A 17,891-nucleotide genomic window follows, 5' to 3' on the forward strand; every position below is an offset into this window, starting at 1 on the left:
ATCTATTCAATTCAATTTTTAAAATTTGCACAACATATTTAGTAAGAAAAGAAATGAATGTGCTTTTATTATTTGTTGGTCACAATGTTCAAAGGTTTCTCTGTACTAACGGCTGTTACACCGCTGTTAAGGCAAGTGGAAAGTTTTGCCGCTTGTCGCATCGCAAGCACATCGCAAAGTTTGTAGTTATAAAAATAGTGCAATCATTTTAGTAGAAGTGTGTGGTAAGCTTTAAACATTACGCCCTATGTTAACAGGGAGTTTGAGGGATTGCTGAAATAAAGTGCTGAAAAATTTGTGTACAATTTACCGGCAAATTAGCGGCTCAAGGTCACATTTGATTTGATAATGCGACCTGTGTTTATAATATAAATACATAATGTAGCTATGCATATGCAGTATGTATTCAAATATATTTATCTATACAATTCTGCACAGATTTTTAAATCTGCATTAACAATAATTCTATTGTATTTTCATTTGCACCTGTGGCAAACAGTAATTTGTAAGCTCAATAAAAGCTTATGCACTATCAATACACAATCTGTAGTGTTATTCTATGTGTGTGCGAATGTGTATGTGTTGAGTACGCTTAGAGAATATCAATACAATATCATACAGCTGCGGTTAAAATAATAGATCTTTTGGAAAATGTTACAAATAATAAATATTTAAAATATAGTTTAAAAATTCTGAAAATGTTATTTAAACACAAGCAATCAATATTGAACCAAAGGTATACATTAAAAGTGTATTTTAAAACATTCCCAGCTGATAAACTAAACATTTTTGGTTTTGCCGAATGGAATTTGTCTTCATGTTGAAGATTTTGAATAGGTCTTGATTTTATCACCATAAAATAAGTCATATTTTGAACAAATTCTCCGGGAAGCACTACTACTATTATTTTGACCGCAACTGTATGTGTATGTATCTATTGCAAGACTTGCTTGATTGCACTTGGGACATTGTAAATAGTCGAATAATCCATTTTACCATATAAGATGTGTCGAATTAATATTAATTTCGATATTAATTCAACTTTAAATATTTTATAAATAACAACTTATAATTAAAAAACTAATTAAAAATATAGCGATGCCTGGTAAAAGATAAAATTAATACAATAAATGCAATATTGGAATATATATACAAGCATAGCTTGTTCTAAAGTAAAACAATATATAAATAAATGTACATAAAAGATACTCTATAAGGCTTTAAGATCTGTCACGTTGTCCGTTATTATACCCTCTGTGAAGGGCATCCAGATAAATATTCGAGTGCATACAATCAGACCTTATCTCTTTCTCACTCTCTCTCCCTATCTCCCTGTCTCCCTGTCTTTCTTACTCATCGCTGATAGCACTCCCGGATTTAACTAAGAATATTTAATAAAGAACCTACTCGCAGATCGAAGCAGAAACATTCAACATGTCATCGGGCAAACTCATTCGTTGGGGCATCGTATCCGCTGGCAAGATTAGCGAGGACTTTGTCATTGCGCTGAGCACACTGCCAGCCAGCGATCACCAGGTGGTTGCCGTGGCTGCCCGGGCCCAGGAGTGTGCTGCGGCGTTTGCCAAGAAGCACGAGATACCCAATGCCTACGGTAGCTACGAGGAGCTGGCCAAGAGCAAAGATGTGGGTGAGTTTCTATCATTGCAAGGCTCCTATTCGGATATTAATACCGGAATCCTTACCAGATGTGGTGTACATTGGCGCGCTTAATCCGCAGCACTATGAGATCTCCCTGCTGATCCTGAACCACGGCAAGCATGTGCTCTGCGAGAAACCTCTGGCCATGAACAAGAAACAAGTGGAGGGCATTTTAGCTGCTGCCAAGGCCAACAAGTGCTTCTTCATGGAGGCCGTCTGGTCGCGTTTCTTTCCTTCCTATCAACATGTGCGCCAGCTCATCGAAACTGGTGCACTCGGCGACATTAAAAATGTGGAAGTCGCCTTTGGTTTTCCCCTGGCCGCCGTCGACCGCCTGCAGTAAGTAGAAGACTGCAGTTGAACACAATAAGTGATAAGAGCTAAATCCAATTGATCCTTGCAGGAAGCGGGAATTGGGCGGTGGTGTCGTTTACGATCTGGGCATTTACACCATTCAGGTATCGCAGTGGGCCTTCCAGGAACCACCACAGAAAATCGAATCAACTGGTCTGACCAACAACGAGGGCATCGATGATGATGTCAGCTGCACGCTCACCTACAGCGGTGGTCGCACTGCAAAGATGCGCTTGTCATCCAAGGAAAAGCTCGATAACAAGGCAATCATCAAGGGCACCAAAGGTGAAATAACGGTAAGTCAACAACGCTTCATGCTTCAAAACATTGAAAAGTGTGTTCACATTGCCGGCAAATGATCAAAGTTTGAGTGTTTCTGAGACGATGACGAAAATGTATTTCTTACTTCAAGTTTATTGTTTTGATTAATTGTCATTTTCAGTTGATTGACTTCTGGTCTCCCAACAAGATCATCGACATTGATGGCAAGGAGAAGGAGTGGCTGCCTCCAAAAGGCAAGTACGCAACCAACTATGGCAACTCGGAATGCATGCGCTACGAGGCGGAGGCAGTGCGTCAATCTATACTCGCTGGCGAGATGGAGAACAAAACCGTCAGCTATGCGGATAGTTTGCTGTTTGCGGAAATTGAGGATACAATCAGGAAACAAATCGGTGTGCTCAACAAATATGATGAAGAGTAACCAAATACAAATACTTAAGAATTTATGAAAAATGTTATTAAATTTAAAAGAGTTGAATAAACGTTTCTAATTTTATATTTGTATTGATTTTGCATATTTTGATGGAGAAGAATTCTATTTAATTTCAGTTCAACTTACAATCTTTTAGCTCAATAAACAATAATAATAGAGTTTTATTTTAGAGATTAGATTGCCTATATGTGTATAATACCAGAAATCGTAATTACAAGCTATGACTTTGCTTAGGTCAAGCTATAATATATGTTCGGAAATCTAATCGCGTCTAAATAGTGATGTACATATAAGAGCTATAAGTAATTGAGTGTCTCTCGCTGTGAATACATATATTTAAAGTGACTAAGTCTGAAAGTAATCAATAAATGTATATTTTGGATCATCCTTTATTTACTATCTACATAAACCTAACCTATTGTCAATAGTTACGTCATTATATGATTAATCACTTCACATAAAAAGAGGGCTCGACTCTTAGGCGATAAGATTGGGCAAGTAATTACAGCTAGATAGCTTAGTATATAATATAATACATAAAAGTCATATACGTAATTCTGATATCTTATTAACAATAGACATTTAACATATTTTTAAATATACTTTTTTCTAAAGTGTTTTGATCGTCTGATGAACTTCAAAAATTGATTCACTTCTCATATTATACAAGATGAACTATACTTGTATGCTGAGAACTGACAGACCGTGTTATAACCCATGTTATCAGTTGAGAATGCAATGACGAAAGTTGCAGTCAATGCAGATGCTAGGGTTTGATAAGCGAACACCCGAGCACCAGATCCGCCTGCAAACAGTTACGCCAAAGACTTCGAGTTGACAGCACGGACTCGAATTCGAATCGAATCTGTTACGATGCAGAGCCAAACACTTAATTGGGGCATTGCAGCCGCTGGACGGATTACCCAGGATTTTGTCACAGCGCTGGGCACAATTGGGGGTTCTCATCATGCTGTGCTCGCCGTGGCGGATGTGGACGGTTCACGTGCCCAGGAGTTTGCACAGCGCAATCAGATAGTGCGTCACTACGATGGCTTTGAGGCGCTCTCCTTGGATCGTGAGGTGGATGTCGTCTATGTGGGCACACTGAATCCCTTTCACTATGCCGTCGTTCGGCTCATGCTGTCGCGGGGCAAACATGTGCTCTGCGAAACGCCGCTGTGTCTGGGCCTGCCACAGGCAAGCGAGCTCTACGCCCTGGCGGAGCAGCGTGGCCTTTTCCTCATGGAGGGTAAGTAAGTGTTTGCACCTTTGACTAGGAAATCTCCACCGTACACTCTGCAGGCATGTGGAGTCGCTTCTTTCCTAGCTACGATCGATTGCGCGAACTGCTGCTCAGCGATTGCATTGGCGAAGTGAAGCTGATCAAGTTGCAGCACGGGTTCCGTTTGGCCAATGTGGAGCGCGTGGCCAGCCGTGCGCTGGGTGGCTCCATTACCTTGGACATTGGCATCTATGCACTGCAGCTGGGTCAGTTTGTCTTTGGCACGGCGCCGGTGAAGATCATTCCGAGTGGCACTCTACTCAATGCTGATCGGGTCGATGTGCAAACGGAATTCATGCTGGATTACGGCGACAATCGTCGTCTGATGGCAGTTATTACGGGCCTGGAGAATCTGGAAAATGATGCGACTATTGTGGGCACCAAAGGCGAGATTAAGGTAAGGCTTATCGCACAGTTGTGACCTCTAGCAAGCCTTAGCTTATCAGTGACAATCACCCACATTGTCAGCTCTCCAACTACTGGTGCTGCACGCAACTGACGCGCTCCAACAATCCTCCGGAGTCCTGGCCGCTGCCTAGTGCCAAGTTTGATTTCCACTACACCAACTCGTGTGGACTGCGCTTCGAGGCGGAGGAGGTGCGCAAATGCATCGAGAAACGGCTGCTGGAGAGTCCCAAATTTACCCATGCCGAGAGCCTGGAACTGATTGCCCTAACGGACCAGATCCGCCTGCAAATTGGCGTCAACTATGACGATGTGCTCAGCAGGCAGACGTAGACAGGAATCTCTTTATATATATATATATAAATTACTTTCTTGGCATACTAAATTAAAGAATCTTATTTACTGGAATACTGAATTTGTAGCTTAAGCGTATGTCTGGGATTTCCGAACTTAAATCCTACTTTGATATATTTACAATCTTTTTGAAAAACAGTTCGCATTTATTGTCATTTGTTATTGATAATAAAGAATCCTTATTAAAGATTAGTGATTGTGTTCTAAAAACCTTTAAAGCTTGTCGACAGTCTCCCAAGACACATGAATGCAGTTAATGTTTGTATTTTGTATTCAATATTTATTTAAATAATTGCAATTACTTTTTACTTTTTACTTTTTATTTAGTTCATCTTACGTTTTCTTTTTTATGCTTTGTTTTGCTTTTTCTCTTCTGCTTTTATTTTATATTATTTTTTTATGGTTGCATATACTATTTATTACTAATTCATGTCTAATGTATATTTTTTGCTGTTGTTGTTTTTGCTGCTGCTGCCAGTTGTTTAGAAAGGCTTATCGGCTAGGGTCAAAACCGGGAACTTAAGAACTAATTGAATACTTAAGAACGTTGGCGACGTAAACAAATATAAAACTTTTATCAATTGAAAGAACATTTAATTTATGAATTATCAACTAAATGCAAAAGCAACATATTGAAATAAGTTAAATAATTAAAGAGCATTAATTCTGATTGTTCGCAAAAAAAAAATAAAATAAAAATAAAAGAAACAGAAAATACAAATACAAATAGTGAAATAGTAATAATTAAAAAGGATATTTTTCGTTTTTATACATGAATTGTTCAAGGCTCAGCTGGATTAAATTCGTTGGGACAACGCTAGACATAAGGAAGTAGCTGGTGATTTCGTCTCTGTAGATTAGATGATTACAATGCTTCTTGTATTACTTGTTGCAAAACGAAAAGAAAATAAAATCACGAATTATTCAAGATGCCAACCTAAGCAACGAAGTGACTAAAATTACAATATATACTTAAGACTAAGTAATTGTAAATTGTAACAATTAAAACTGATTTATACAAGGCGAGCAGGCATTTTTATGTGTAGCCCGCTGCTGCTGCTGCAGAGTACGGAAGAGTACGCAGAGGCGAGGAAGATGTGTGGGGCACAAATTATAATGTGTAGACACGCATAATATTTTTGTTTTTGATTCCGACGCTGCCACCACTTAAACATAATTAAGTCTTCTGCTGTGTATATCATTTCTATAAAAACTATGCCAGTTGTTTCGCTGCCAAGCTTTAATTGCTGCTGCTCGGTAAGGACTCGGCTAGACTGGCGCTGGCATCCAGCGGCTGGCGTGGCTGTGGCGTTGTTGCCACACCCATGAGCTGTTTGTGCTGCGGCTGCTGATCGAGAACGGCGACAATTGGCGTGGGATTGATTAGCGGCGGTGGCAGGCCCTCGAAGGTCATGCAGCTGCGCTGCGCCTCCTCCACAATGGGCGGCGTGTCAATTGAATCGATGGTGGTGCTTGTGTTGATGGTTGTTGTGGTGCCACTGGTGCTACTGGCGCTGCAACTGTTGCTGCTGCTGCTACTCCGCACAGCGGCATAGCCCTCTGAGACGGCAACCAAAGCCACGGTGGTATTACGATTGTGCTGCAACAGATCGTTGATCTGCGACAGACGCGACGAGCTGCTTATGGGCGCATTCAGGCTGATGAAATCCACGGGGCCAGCGCCGACAACACCACCACCACCACCACCACCGATCCGGGCCAGGCCGCTGGCACAGCTGCTGGCCGTTATGGATATGCTGCTGCTGTTGCTGATGCTGATCATTGTGGCGGCGGTCGTTCCTAACGCATTCGCATTCTGATATTGCGTCGCATTCGAGGCGGTGGTTGTGGCATTTCCAAACGGCGGCACAGATGGCACAGCACACGAACTATAGCCACCGACGGTGGCTGCAATGCCACCTCCTGTATTTGGCGTCGTCTGCTGATACCCGTTGTAAGAGTTGAGCTGCAAATGACAAAATGAAATACAAATTAATTTCAAATCAAATACAACTTGCAAATGTTCCTCGCATAATCTAAAGAGGCAATGTAAAATATACATAGACAAATTAAAATTAAAAATTAAGGCTACAAAAGTCTGTCAAAGTGCTGCGATTGCAGTAGCTGTTTCCAATCAAGAGTCAGGAGGTCAATCGCAAGACGAGCTTCCTTCAGAAGGTTAGCTTATTTTTTGCTGTCCCTGCTGAGGACATATCTGCTGAAAGGTAAGTTGAATAATTGGATGCTGTTTGCTTTTGGCAAGCATTTTGTGCTTTATAGTGCACAATGACATCATCATTTGACATCGACGTTGCCGTCCTTCGGCTGATAAGCTTTGACAAGGAATTGAGCAGACGCAGCTATGAGCCTTTGAGGTGCTTCCCCGAACGCAACCCATCTACATCAAGAACTTTTTGTTGGCCATGGTCTTTCTCTGGGCATTGTCATTGAGACCTTTGGATAGAGACTTCTCATTCACATCTTAAACTTTAATGTCATCATCTTTGCCATTGAAACTGAACTACTTATATAGACTTGAGCAATTCACTTTGAGACCGCTTATAGATATATCATACATTGGTCTTAGTACTACCTATAAAAATCAAATAATTTACATTAAATAAAAAAGGAAATATTAAATGAATATAATAATTATTCATATAATCTAAACGACACAGAATCTGTATAATGGATAGATACATACTTCTCATTAACTTCATCTTCAGTACGTCGGAGACGTCAGCTCAAGAATATATATGAACTTATAAACATCTACATTATCGATTTTCCTAGATACACATCAGTTATATCTTAAACCCCGTCAGATTTAGTAAACTTGTCAACATAGATTGAGTTCTGTTTGCCTAGGCAAAATCGCTTGTTTTGAGTCCCACACTCACCTGGTTGCTGCCATAGCTGATGGTCTGATGAAAGGTGGGCGTTAGTAGCTCACCGTAGGAGGGCGTGGCATTGCTGCCGGTGGTAAATAGGCCCGAATCGAGGCTGTCCAACTGTGGATAGATCGTCGCATAGCTGGACTGCGGCTGCGTCGCGTTGCCATTGACCGTGGAACCGGGTGAGGTCTGCGGCGTCTGCTGCTGCTGCTGATAGTAGCTGACGCTCGTCTCGGGCGTGTAGGCTGGTGAGGCATAGCCGGAGCTGTAATTCGACTGCGGCTGCATGAAGAAACAGTGCGAGGAGGCGGCAGCAGCTGCAGCAGCGGCTGCCACCGCCGAGCTGCTGTTGCCGGAGACGCTGCTGCTGCCGTAGATCAAACTGTTGCCGACGCTGCTGCTGCCGCTGCCACTGCCACTGTTCGCCGCCGAGGAGTGTGCCTGGCTCTGGCGCTGCTCCATGTCCAGCCGCATCACGGTGTGTATATAATGGGTGCGCACACGCGTCGGATTGAATTCGACGCGGCCGACGGTGTTGCCGCATGCCTCGCGCGAACATCCGCAGGGGAACATGGCGCGATCCACTTGACACTTGATGCCCGCCTGGCTGCAGGCGCACGTCTCCGGATCGCAGAATTCGCGACACGAGCAGCCGCACACCTCGCGCGAATTGCGTATGTCCCGGCAGTCGATCTTCTCGCTGGCATCGATCTTGCGCACACCGGCCGCCTTGAGCAGGACACGTCGCTGCTTGGGCGTCACCGGCTGCAGGAACCCATTGGAGCCATCGTCGGCATCGGAGCCGCTGCCCTCGCTCAAATAATCCTCCTCGGACTCTTCGCTATCATCGCTGCTGGAGCCACGCGTCTGCTGCAGTTGCTGCTGTGCCTGCTGCTGTTGCTGCTCCTGATTCTGGCTACGATGAGCGCGCCGCAGCTCAGACGCATGCTCCGCCAGCGTCATGGTCTTGAAGGCAATATGCCGGGCGCCCATGCCCAGTGTACAGCCGCCGGCGGTGGGCACACAGCCAAAGCCCTGTTGCCGTGGAAAATAGTAGATCTTAACGTTATCGAAATTAATGCTACGCTTGGGCCGCTTCTGTGTGATCGACGAGCAGCTCGAGATGGGTAGCAGTTCCAGCTCCATGGCATCATCATCCAGACGACGCTTCAAATTGGAGCGGAGCGGCTTCTGCAAGCTTGTCGTTGTTGTTGCTGTTGTTGTTGTGGTTTGTCTGTCGTTTTCACCACCCAGACCCGAATCGGAGCCAGCATCGCTGCGCAGCTCCTCCTCTCGCCGCCTGGTGGGTGGCTTAATAACTGTGCCTGCTGTTACAGCTGCTGCTGAGGAGGAGCTGCTGATGATGCAGCCTGCAACGGGAAGAACACTATTGCAGCTGCTGCTGCTGCCGATGGTAAGCTGCGCACTTGGTGTGTCCAATTTGAGCCAGAGCAGATCGCCGCTGCTGTCCGCTTCTTCTTCGTCCTCCTCCTCGTCGTCGTCAACCTCCTTTTGGGCGTAGTCATCTATGGCCAGGGGATCCTCGGATATGTTGTCGGAGGCAAGCGATGAGTTTAGATCTTGATCGCTCAGCACAATAATCTCATTGTTTGGAAAATTGTCCAGTTCGAGAAACTGTTCTTCCAGATCTTCATCGACAACATCGTCGTCGTCGTCATCCTCCTCCTCGACATCAACACCCACACTGGCCAGTGCCAGCGGTTCGTCCACAAAGTCCGCCAGCTCATCGTCCAGCTGCAGTTGCAGAGGCTGCACAAGTTTCGCCTTTGCCGCATGCACCTTGCTCGCATCAATGATCGATGTTTTTATTTGACGCTCAATGTCCTCATCGTCCAGTTGTTGTTGTTGTTGCTCCGCCTTCGTCTCCTGCACCTGCTCCAGTGGCAGCTGCTGCGCCAGCTCCAGTTTCTCTGCCTGCTCCAGTTGGTTGCTTGTGGCGCTCTCATCCTCCGGCTTTATTATGCTGCTTGTTGTTGTCCCAAACATTGCTCCAGCACTTGCATTTTTCTGAATGTACGTGAAAATCTTCTTGATCGGACGGAACATGCTCCTCATGGTCCCGCCCCCAAGAGGCTCAGCAGCGAGTTGTGTTGCTTAGTTCTTCAACCTGCCAATTAAATGCGGCTGCTGCTTCTGTTCCATCTGCAATGAAAGACGCAAAACAAACACAATTTAAGTAATTGATGGGACAAAAATTACAATTTTTGTTTAGAAACTATGCATTTTTTAAAGATGTTTTCCATTGGGCATAAATAGTTGAATATATTAAAATTATGAGACTGTTACACAATATTTATAATTAATAATGTTTTTTCAGAACCTGATCTAACAATCAATCGCTCAATTACTGTCTATATAGTTGTGCATCGGATATATATTTATATATATATATTGCGTATATAGTCTCATAATTTAAATATATATATATATTATATATACACAATTGAATACATAGATATGTATATACAAACATCGAGAAGCAGGCACGCCTAGAAAGGCAGGCAAGCAGGCAGGTGATGTCTGCAGCTGCTGCCACGTGCAAATTTGTCCAGGATTAGTGAAAAAAGGGTTTTTTACCAACTATGCATATGAATGAATGTGCAACAGCTTGTAGCACTAAAAATTAACTAAAAACTAAAAATGGAAGGAAAAAAAAACAAAATATAATTCAAACGTATTATGCTCAAGTAAAATCAATAATTTACGCACTTTTCTAACGCGTTTTAATTGCGCTTTTCCGTGACACTTGATGCAAATTTTCCAACTCCTTTTTCGAATTTGCGTTGCAGCTGTGAAATTGCGACGGGAGCCACTGTATGTGTGTGTGTGTGTGAGTAAAGGAGGCGCAGCACAGATCGCAAATGTCAATTGCTGCGAGTGTGTTGTGTGTGTGCGGTGTGTGAGTGTTCGCAACTGGACGCGGTTTATGCGTGTATTAAGTGCGACGATTCCCTTAAATATTGTTAGCACTATTATTAAGCCGAAAACTTGCTGTTTAACATAAATTATTTAATCAAATCTTGGATTTTTCAGATTTTAGATTGACGTTTTCACTTCCCGTCTCGCAATGTTATTACCATTTACTGTCATTCACAAAATACTCAAAATTAAAATCTCAATGTGACCAGACACGCGGAAATACCGAAAATACCAGTGTAAATCGTATCGTCTGCGACGATGACGTAGTTCGTTGAAGTTAACGTAGTCCAAGAACATTGATTTGACGCCACTTTAAATGGGAGCTTGATGCTTCCATCCATAACTAACTGATGTTAACAGAAATAACATTTAAGTTAAAAATGTCAAAGATTAAAGAAAATGTGTAGCACGAAATTATTGACTGAATAAACAAAGTACCTTTTCACTTGTTTAACTAACTAACTTATTGTTCATACTAGCATTAACGGCCTTACCGTTTTTTATAATTCAGTAAGTATCATCTCTAACACAGCACATTTTTGGGAAAAATTATACCTAAATATATATAGATAAAATTTTCATTCAGCAGGGATTAAATTTCCAAGCCAAATTAGAAATTATATTTCAATGGCATATAATTTTGGGCTTCTAAACACGGAGTGAGTAATTTCATTTAAAAATTCAAAATGTACTGTTCCGTTACATAAAGGGTACACTCGATGTGGGTCGATGTTTTGCAAAAATACAAAAATTACGATCAAGTATCGTAAAATATCGTCATCGCTGCAGCGAAGAATCGATTCATACATGTTCCGATGTTTTTTACATCACTAATTAAAAATGTAAGTGGATTCAAGTTCAGCAATAATTTAGGCAATAATTGCAACAAATAAACGTAGTGGTAAAAGCATTAAAATTTGCAAATTGCAATCCGAAGCAAATTGGCAGCCAATAATGTGCAAGTCACGCCAGCCATTGGATGCAACGCCTCGAAATTGATAAAAACAAGAGCTGCAAACTGCTGCGGAGTCGCGGAGACAGATTCAGATTCAGTCGCTGTCTGTCTCTGTCTGCGTGCGTTTGTTTCCCAGTTTCCGTGACTGCGTTGCGCTCGAAAAGCGCAAATAAGAATTCGTAAATCAAAGGCAAACACAAACAAGGAGTGTGTGTGTGGTTGCTGCCAGAAAAGTGTGCAAAACTTCTTCTAGCCATAATCAAAGTGTGTAACACTAAGTGCTTGTAATAAAAGAGGCGCTTTTGTTTTTTGCCATTAATTAAGAAAGTTGTGTAAAATTTTTCATGTCGTGTCCACCATGACAATCATCGTCATCGATAGCGGGCGAGCCGAGCAGAGAGAAAGAGAGCGCGAGCATCAATCAATTCGCCCCACAAAACACACACACATACACTGCTGTTGAGTGAGCGAATGCGATAGCTGGCCCTGAATTTGGGTGCGTTGCATGCGAAAGTGTGCGCGCAAGCGAGACAGCACTAGGTGGTTGTCATCATATTAGTGTTGGTGTATGCACTGCAGCGCGCACAGTGGCAACAAATAGCTCAATAAATGTGCGTTTGGTTTCGCACGATAACTAAAGGGGCAATATAACTGCGAATAATACAATTACAGGTGCAGAGGGAGTTAAGTCTAGCAATCAGCTAAGGCTTGCATCACTTAGCCCCAGTGTATATACCTGATGCTTTGTTTAGTCTTTTTGCGTCTTAAATCTGGAGCTGTGCATGCGTTTGTGTATGTGTTTGTACGTATGTTGTATGTTATATGTGTGTGTCTACGGATTTATCTACAATCGTCGTCGCTTATCGTCTTGCTAGCTACAACACTCCCCCACGCCCCCATTCCCATTGCCCTCTGATATTCCATTTTAATATTTTCAGCCAGTTTAATGTAAACAAAATGGCTTAATTCATATTTTTTGTTTATGTATCCGCTTTTAATTATCGCTGACACTTCTCAATGCACCCAATAAATCTGTCGGCGTATTTTTTAGACCGACTTTTTGTAGGGCTAATTTTTCCCTTTTTTCTATTGTGGTATTTTAGTCACATTTCCAAAAAAAAATAACGCATGGAAATTTTTTCATTAATTACACTTGTTGACTTACACTATGCTGGTTATAAAAGTAGTTGCACCCCGAGACTTTGTCACTAATCAAATACAAATATTTATATACACAAAAACCTGCGTTTGATAATATAAGAAGAATGGTAACAAAAGACGAGATTAATAAACCGATCAGCAAATTTAATGTCAATGGCTCCGTTTGATTGTGTTTGTGCTCTCTTTCTCTGTGTTTGTGCTCTCTTTCTCTGTGTTTTTACCATTGGCCACTTGTTCTCTTTGTATGAACGTGAGTGTGTGTGTGTCGACCGTTTCGTTTTCTGTGTGAATGACGCATCGTCAGCTGTTCAAGTGTATTGCTTACGGTAGTTTCCTGACTAGTCGACGTACCGTTGTTTTTATATTTTATTGAATTTTCCCTGAAGGGGTCGACGAGTGCCGCTTTTGTTTGTCGGTGTTTTTTTTGTTGTTTTCTACGATCGAAGTTAAACTGATTCAATTTTAATTTTCCTACGTGCATATTCAGCTGTGTTAGTATTTGCTTAAGAAATTAGCAATATTGGTGATGTTATTTACTGCTTTTGACTTGAAAATCATGTGATCTTTTAATTAATTCAAATGTGAAGTAATTTTTTGCAGCTGTGCGAAACAATAAAAAAACGACTCAAATAATGTGCATAATAAAAATCTGATAAAATGCAACGACGTCATAATGGAGAAGAGAGCATAAATAACAAGTGAAGTTAACATTTTTCTACTTCGACAGAGAGAGAGACATAAATAACACTCTCTTCAACTAGACAGTTGACCTTAGTGTGTGTGTGTGTGTGTAAGTCGCGCTTGACAACTCGATTCGTCTGTATGTGTGCACTTTGCTCTAAAGCGCCAAAAGCAAACAATAGAAAACGAAAAAAATTCCTGTGCAGCAAGCAAGTAGTTTTAACGATTGTCGGCGCCTGCATGTGTATTAGTTGTGTTGTTGTCGTCTTTGTCGCAGGCCTAATTTAATAAATGCCACAACGCAAAACAACAAACAATAATGACATTTAACTTTCTCCCCACAGCTTCTTCCAGCCAGCTCGCCCCACCCCACTGTTCGCTTTCGCCTGCCAACTGTTTAAAATTCATTTTGCATTGATTTTTATCACGCTCTCTTGTCGCACATGCCAGTGCCCCCACAACCCTTCCACCCTCTCAGCAAGATCCGCGCTTCAGCCGGCTCTCTTCTTGTTGTTGCCAACCGTGTTCTCTTAAATGTTGTAAATGTCGCTTAACATATGTAAACATATTCCTGTGTATACATCGTAACACATCGAAATGACGTATGCAACTTAAACGCAGTCTTTTACGAACTGGCCGCAGAATGTGTGCGAAAGGAAATGATTCACAGAACATGTTTGATAACATTGCCTGTTCTCTTCTCTTAAAGTTGTTTGGGGACTTTGCTTTCATTCAGTTGTTGAATTTTAAGAGTCGCATAGAGCGCAATTTTTAATCGCGCATATCAAAAATAGATTTCGTCACAGATCTTGAGCATACTTTTCAAGTATTTAACAATGATGACTTATCTATAATACTAGACAATTTTGCAAAGTTTGTATTTTTATGAAATCGCACGTTAAATAAATTATCTGTCTTTTTAACATACTTAATTTGTATTTATATTGTTTCTGTATTTATATTATTTCGCGAGCTTCTGAGTAATGCTGATAAGATAGGCGATAACAGCTTGCATTTGTCTGAGTGTATTTATTTTTGCGTGTGTGTTAGTTAGTTAGTGCTTTATGTTTATGGAGCGTAGCTTGCATAAAAATAAAAATCTAACCAGATGAGCAAATAAATACCTTAAAACCCTTTACGCGGTTGCTAACAGGGTACACACTCACACGCACACACACAAATACACACACACACATATATACACCCACACATAGAGAACAATAATAGTGCCTAAACATTTCTAAGGTTTCGCTTGGTTTGTTTTTTTTTTTTTGTTGCGCGTGTTTGAAGTATTTTTAGTTGTTTCGCTTCTTGTTTGTCTATTGTGATTAGTGCAATCTGCAATTAACTACGTTAAGATGTGTGTGTGTGAGTGTGTATGTGTTTGTGTCCAGTTTTAATGCTTCTCCACTTATTCTTGACATTGAACTTTGTCGCTTTGGTTAGCTTTAAGCTCTTTTTTGAGCTACTCATAACTACGTATTAAGTTGTAGATATGCGCTAAAATTTCGATATATTTACATATATGCGATAGTTGCAAAAGTCACGCACGATAAAACATGTTTTGTTTTTCTGTCTTTGATAACTGTATGAAACTTTAGCGTTGACCTTCTGTTGCTATTTCTCAAGATTATTCAACGTCAGCTTTTGTATGTAATATAAATAAATAAGTTCTTGGCTTAAATTACAATACGAGTTTCGTTCATCGCTATGCATGCATTTTATGCGCTTTCCAAAATATCTTCTCGTATTTCGCTTGATTTAATGGGGCGTTACTCGCATTCCCCTCTATCTCTCTGTCTCCCTCTCTCTCCCGCGATATGAGTTGTGCGTATATTCAATTAATTTCGATTAGTGCTGATGCAAATGAAGGCGCCACGCGGCCAATGACGTTCTTAATGTTATTGTTGTTCCTTTATTTTGTTTTATCAGTCACATTAAATTCTCTCTTCTCTTTTGTAGATTACAAACACACACAGGCGCTGACATTGACAGACAGAGAGAGAAAGAGAGCCATTGGAAGATTGGAAATAAAAAAGGAGCATTCTTTGACCGTCCGCTAAAACAACTCATCACATCAGCAATTTTTGTAATTCTTCAGTGCAATTAGCACATCAACAGCAGCAGTAGCAACAACAACAACAGCAACAACAGAACAACAAGATGGCAACAACACCACGCAGCGGGGGTTCCAATTCTGGAGCCGCACAACGACCCAATGGCACATCGCAGAATAAAAGTTGCCAGTTTAAGTTGGTGCTCCTTGGCGAATCGGCTGTAGGTAAATCGTCGCTGGTGCTGCGCTTTGTCAAGGGCCAGTTCCATGAGTACCAGGAGAGCACGATAGGTGCGGCCTTTCTAACACAGACCATTTGCATAGAGGACACTGTTGTCAAGTTCGAGATCTGGGATACAGCTGGCCAGGAGCGGTAAGAGTCAACCCACAACGCAAAGCGATCAATTTGAATATCAATATTTATTCAACTGTTTATGTTAATATTCGCTTTTGATTGTCTTGCTAATTTAAATGTTAATGTTAATGTTATTATTAATGTTAATGGTAATATTAATATTAATTATCATTTTAAACTTCATGTTCATGTTAATGCTAATGCTAATGTTAATATTATTGTTGCCATACATGCATGTTACTATTACTGTTACTGTTACTAAACTGTTATTATTTTTTTTTGCAGGTATCACAGCTTAGCTCCTATGTACTATAGGGGAGCACAGGCCGCCATTGTTGTCTATGACATACAGAATCAGGACAGTTTTCAGCGTGCAAAGACCTGGGTCAAGGAACTGCATAAACAAGTAAGTAAACGATCTCCTCTTTCTCTCTCTCCTCTCTCTCACTCTCAAGGTCAATGTAATTACAAGTGGATAATGTGCTCAATGTTCTGTTTGTTCTCTTGAAACACAATTTGCATTGTTTTGCGTGTGCTTGCTTCATATTCATATTTATTGAATTGACTCGTTCACTGAACTCAGTCATCGTATTCGGCATGGTTAACGCCTCATTGCGTTACATTGCAAGTTAATTCATGGTCACTGGCAAGACTAAAGTCCATTTGTTATTTGAAGTTTGTATAGTTTTATAGAGGAATGGCTAATTCAAAAATCATTACAATTTGTTAAGTAAGATCATAAAAATAAACTAAGCCAAACATTCTGAGTTTCCAAATCCATTTACTCTTCGATATATATTTTATTTATTTTTATAATATATTATATTATTTATATTATTATTAAAGTATGTAATGGAATTTTTCAGGCCTCACCGAACATTGTCATTGCGTTGGCTGGCAATAAGGCGGATTTGTCGAACATTCGCGTCGTGGAGTTCGACGAGGCGAAGCAATATGCCGAGGAGAATGGCTTGTTGTTTATGGAAACGTCGGCGAAGACGGGCATGAATGTCAATGATATCTTCTTGGCAATTGGTATGTACATAAACTCAACTCAACTCAACTCAATTTTGACATTCAATTAATGAGAGGATTGTATTTTCGTTAATGATGTGTAGCCAAGAAACTACCCAAGAACGACAACAATCAAGGATCTGTTATAAAGCCAAATGGAAACGAACCAACTCAAACGACGAACAACTGCTGCAAGTGATGTCCTTTTGTAGGTGTGTGTGTGTGTTTGGCCATTGGACGAATAAATTGGATTATAGTGAATTTAATTATGAATCGATTACTTTTTGTCATTGCAGAAAATGAAATTTCCATCGGGAGATTTGAAAAGTTTATGCTGATAATTATAAATAAAAAATTATTTAAAATTTAAAACTAAAGCCGGCTCATAAGGGCAAACAATTTAATTTTCATAATTAATGATGATGAAGATGAAAAAGAGAAACAAAAACAAACAAAAGAAAAAAAAACCGGAACATAAAGATAATATTAATTATAAATTAAATTAAATGGAAAAAAAGAAAAACAGAAAACAGAAAACCACAAACAAATCGTAAAAGCGAAAAGTTAGTTTAAATAAAATCACATAGACCCGTTAAAATCAAGCGAAACTTTATCAAATACAGAACAAAAAGCGCTCCTAACTTACTTCTATCTCTGGCCCCATAGTTCATAACCGCCACTTAGAGAGCTCCTCCTTCAATTTCATCTCAACCAGATGCGATATAGTAATAATAATAATAATAATGATACACTTAATAAAAGCGGGGAAATGTTTTCGAGAGTTCCACATCGTGTCGTAGAAATCTTTCAAAATGAATTGTACAAAAACAAAAGAGTATAAAATATTAAACAACAACCGTAAGAAATATGCTAAAAGTGTTTGTAAAGCTAAACATTTCATGTAAGTTTGAGTTACCAAACTGGGTGTCGAAACCAGAGAAATTCCAGTTGCAGTTGTTCTCAGCAGCGTTCCAAAAAGATAAGAGAGAAAGAGAGATAAGAAACAAAACAAAAAACCGAAGATCAGTTCAGTTTAGTTCAGTTCAGATCAGATCAGATCAGCAGC

At 40.6% G+C, this 17,891-nt stretch overlaps 4 protein-coding genes across 7 annotated transcripts; 3 read left to right on the forward strand and 1 right to left on the reverse strand.

Moving 5' to 3' along the window:
* Nucleotides 1-134: 134 nt before the first annotated feature.
* Nucleotides 135-2,799, forward strand: LOC6566603 (trans-1,2-dihydrobenzene-1,2-diol dehydrogenase). 3 transcript variants are annotated; one of them, XM_032739532.2, is made up of 5 exons: nt 135-224; nt 1,401-1,648; nt 1,707-1,998; nt 2,063-2,309; nt 2,456-2,796. In XM_032739532.2, the coding sequence occupies exons 2-5, from the start codon at nt 1,435-1,437 to the stop codon at nt 2,714-2,716; spliced, it is 1,014 nt and encodes a 337-aa protein (XP_032595423.2). In that variant the 5' UTR covers nt 135-224; nt 1,401-1,434; the 3' UTR covers nt 2,717-2,796. The 3 variants fall into 3 exon arrangements, with proteins under 3 accessions (XP_032595423.2, XP_001993391.2, XP_032595422.2); XM_001993355.3 differs by having other exon boundaries at nt 145-224; nt 1,414-1,648; nt 2,456-2,799; XM_032739531.2 differs by having other exon boundaries at nt 176-224; nt 1,367-1,648.
* Nucleotides 2,800-3,555: 756 nt separating this feature from the next.
* On the forward strand, nt 3,556-4,961 carry LOC6566604 (trans-1,2-dihydrobenzene-1,2-diol dehydrogenase). Its single transcript, XM_001993356.2, has 3 exons — nt 3,556-3,977; nt 4,031-4,407; nt 4,479-4,961. Exons 1-3 carry the CDS (start codon nt 3,602-3,604, stop codon nt 4,746-4,748), a joined length of 1,023 nt encoding a protein of 340 aa, XP_001993392.1. The 5' UTR covers nt 3,556-3,601; the 3' UTR covers nt 4,749-4,961.
* Nucleotides 4,962-5,501: 540 nt separating this feature from the next.
* Nucleotides 5,502-10,726, reverse strand: LOC6566605. The gene is given in 5 exon segments (XM_032739316.1): nt 5,502-6,735; nt 7,670-8,006; nt 8,047-8,105; nt 8,108-9,826; nt 10,394-10,726. Coding segments are annotated over 4 exon segments (2,754 nt in total). The 5' UTR covers nt 9,740-9,826; nt 10,394-10,726; the 3' UTR covers nt 5,502-6,009.
* Nucleotides 10,727-11,657: 931 nt separating this feature from the next.
* Nucleotides 11,658-17,612, forward strand: LOC6566506 (ras-related protein Rab-5B). 2 transcript variants are annotated; one of them, XM_001993358.3, is made up of 6 exons: nt 11,658-11,822; nt 15,363-15,829; nt 16,097-16,217; nt 16,678-16,846; nt 16,930-17,037; nt 17,122-17,612. In XM_001993358.3, exons 2-5 carry the CDS (start codon nt 15,564-15,566, stop codon nt 17,022-17,024), a joined length of 651 nt encoding a protein of 216 aa, XP_001993394.1. In that variant the 5' UTR covers nt 11,658-11,822; nt 15,363-15,563; the 3' UTR covers nt 17,025-17,037; nt 17,122-17,612. The 2 variants fall into 2 exon arrangements, with proteins under 2 accessions (XP_001993394.1, XP_032595507.1); XM_032739616.2 differs by lacking the exon at nt 11,658-11,822 and adding an exon at nt 13,096-13,210.
* Nucleotides 17,613-17,891: the final 279 nt, after the last annotated feature.

Source organism: Drosophila grimshawi, unplaced genomic scaffold (genome assembly GCF_018153295.1).
Source record: "Drosophila grimshawi isolate 15287-2541.00 unplaced genomic scaffold, ASM1815329v1 contig_1377, whole genome shotgun sequence".
Taxonomy (NCBI): domain Eukaryota; kingdom Metazoa; phylum Arthropoda; class Insecta; order Diptera; family Drosophilidae; genus Drosophila; species Drosophila grimshawi.

What these genes read in the sequence shown, in the direction of transcription:
- LOC6566604 (XM_001993356.2), top strand. Translation starts at nt 3,602, where the DNA reads ATGCAGAGCCAAACACTTAATTGGGGCATTGCAGCCGCTGGACGGATT. An exon ending in TGGCCTTTTCCTCATGGAGG is followed by an intron (nt 3,978 to 4,030) that starts GTAAGTAAGTGT and finishes TACACTCTGCAG; the next exon opens with GCATGTGGAGTCGCTTCTTT. An exon ending in GCACCAAAGGCGAGATTAAG is followed by an intron (nt 4,408 to 4,478) that starts GTAAGGCTTATC and finishes CCACATTGTCAG; the next exon opens with CTCTCCAACTACTGGTGCTG.
- LOC6566506 (XM_001993358.3), top strand. Translation starts at nt 15,564, where the DNA reads ATGGCAACAACACCACGCAGCGGGGGTTCCAATTCTGGAGCCGCACAA. An exon ending in GATACAGCTGGCCAGGAGCG is followed by an intron (nt 15,830 to 16,096) that starts GTAAGAGTCAAC and finishes TTTTTTTTGCAG; the next exon opens with GTATCACAGCTTAGCTCCTA. An exon ending in TGATATCTTCTTGGCAATTG is followed by an intron (nt 16,847 to 16,929) that starts GTATGTACATAA and finishes AATGATGTGTAG; the next exon opens with CCAAGAAACTACCCAAGAAC.
- LOC6566603 (XM_032739532.2), top strand. Translation starts at nt 1,435, where the DNA reads ATGTCATCGGGCAAACTCATTCGTTGGGGCATCGTATCCGCTGGCAAG. An exon ending in GGCCAAGAGCAAAGATGTGG is followed by an intron (nt 1,649 to 1,706) that starts GTGAGTTTCTAT and finishes AATCCTTACCAG; the next exon opens with ATGTGGTGTACATTGGCGCG. An exon ending in GCCGCCGTCGACCGCCTGCA is followed by an intron (nt 1,999 to 2,062) that starts GTAAGTAGAAGA and finishes TGATCCTTGCAG; the next exon opens with GAAGCGGGAATTGGGCGGTG.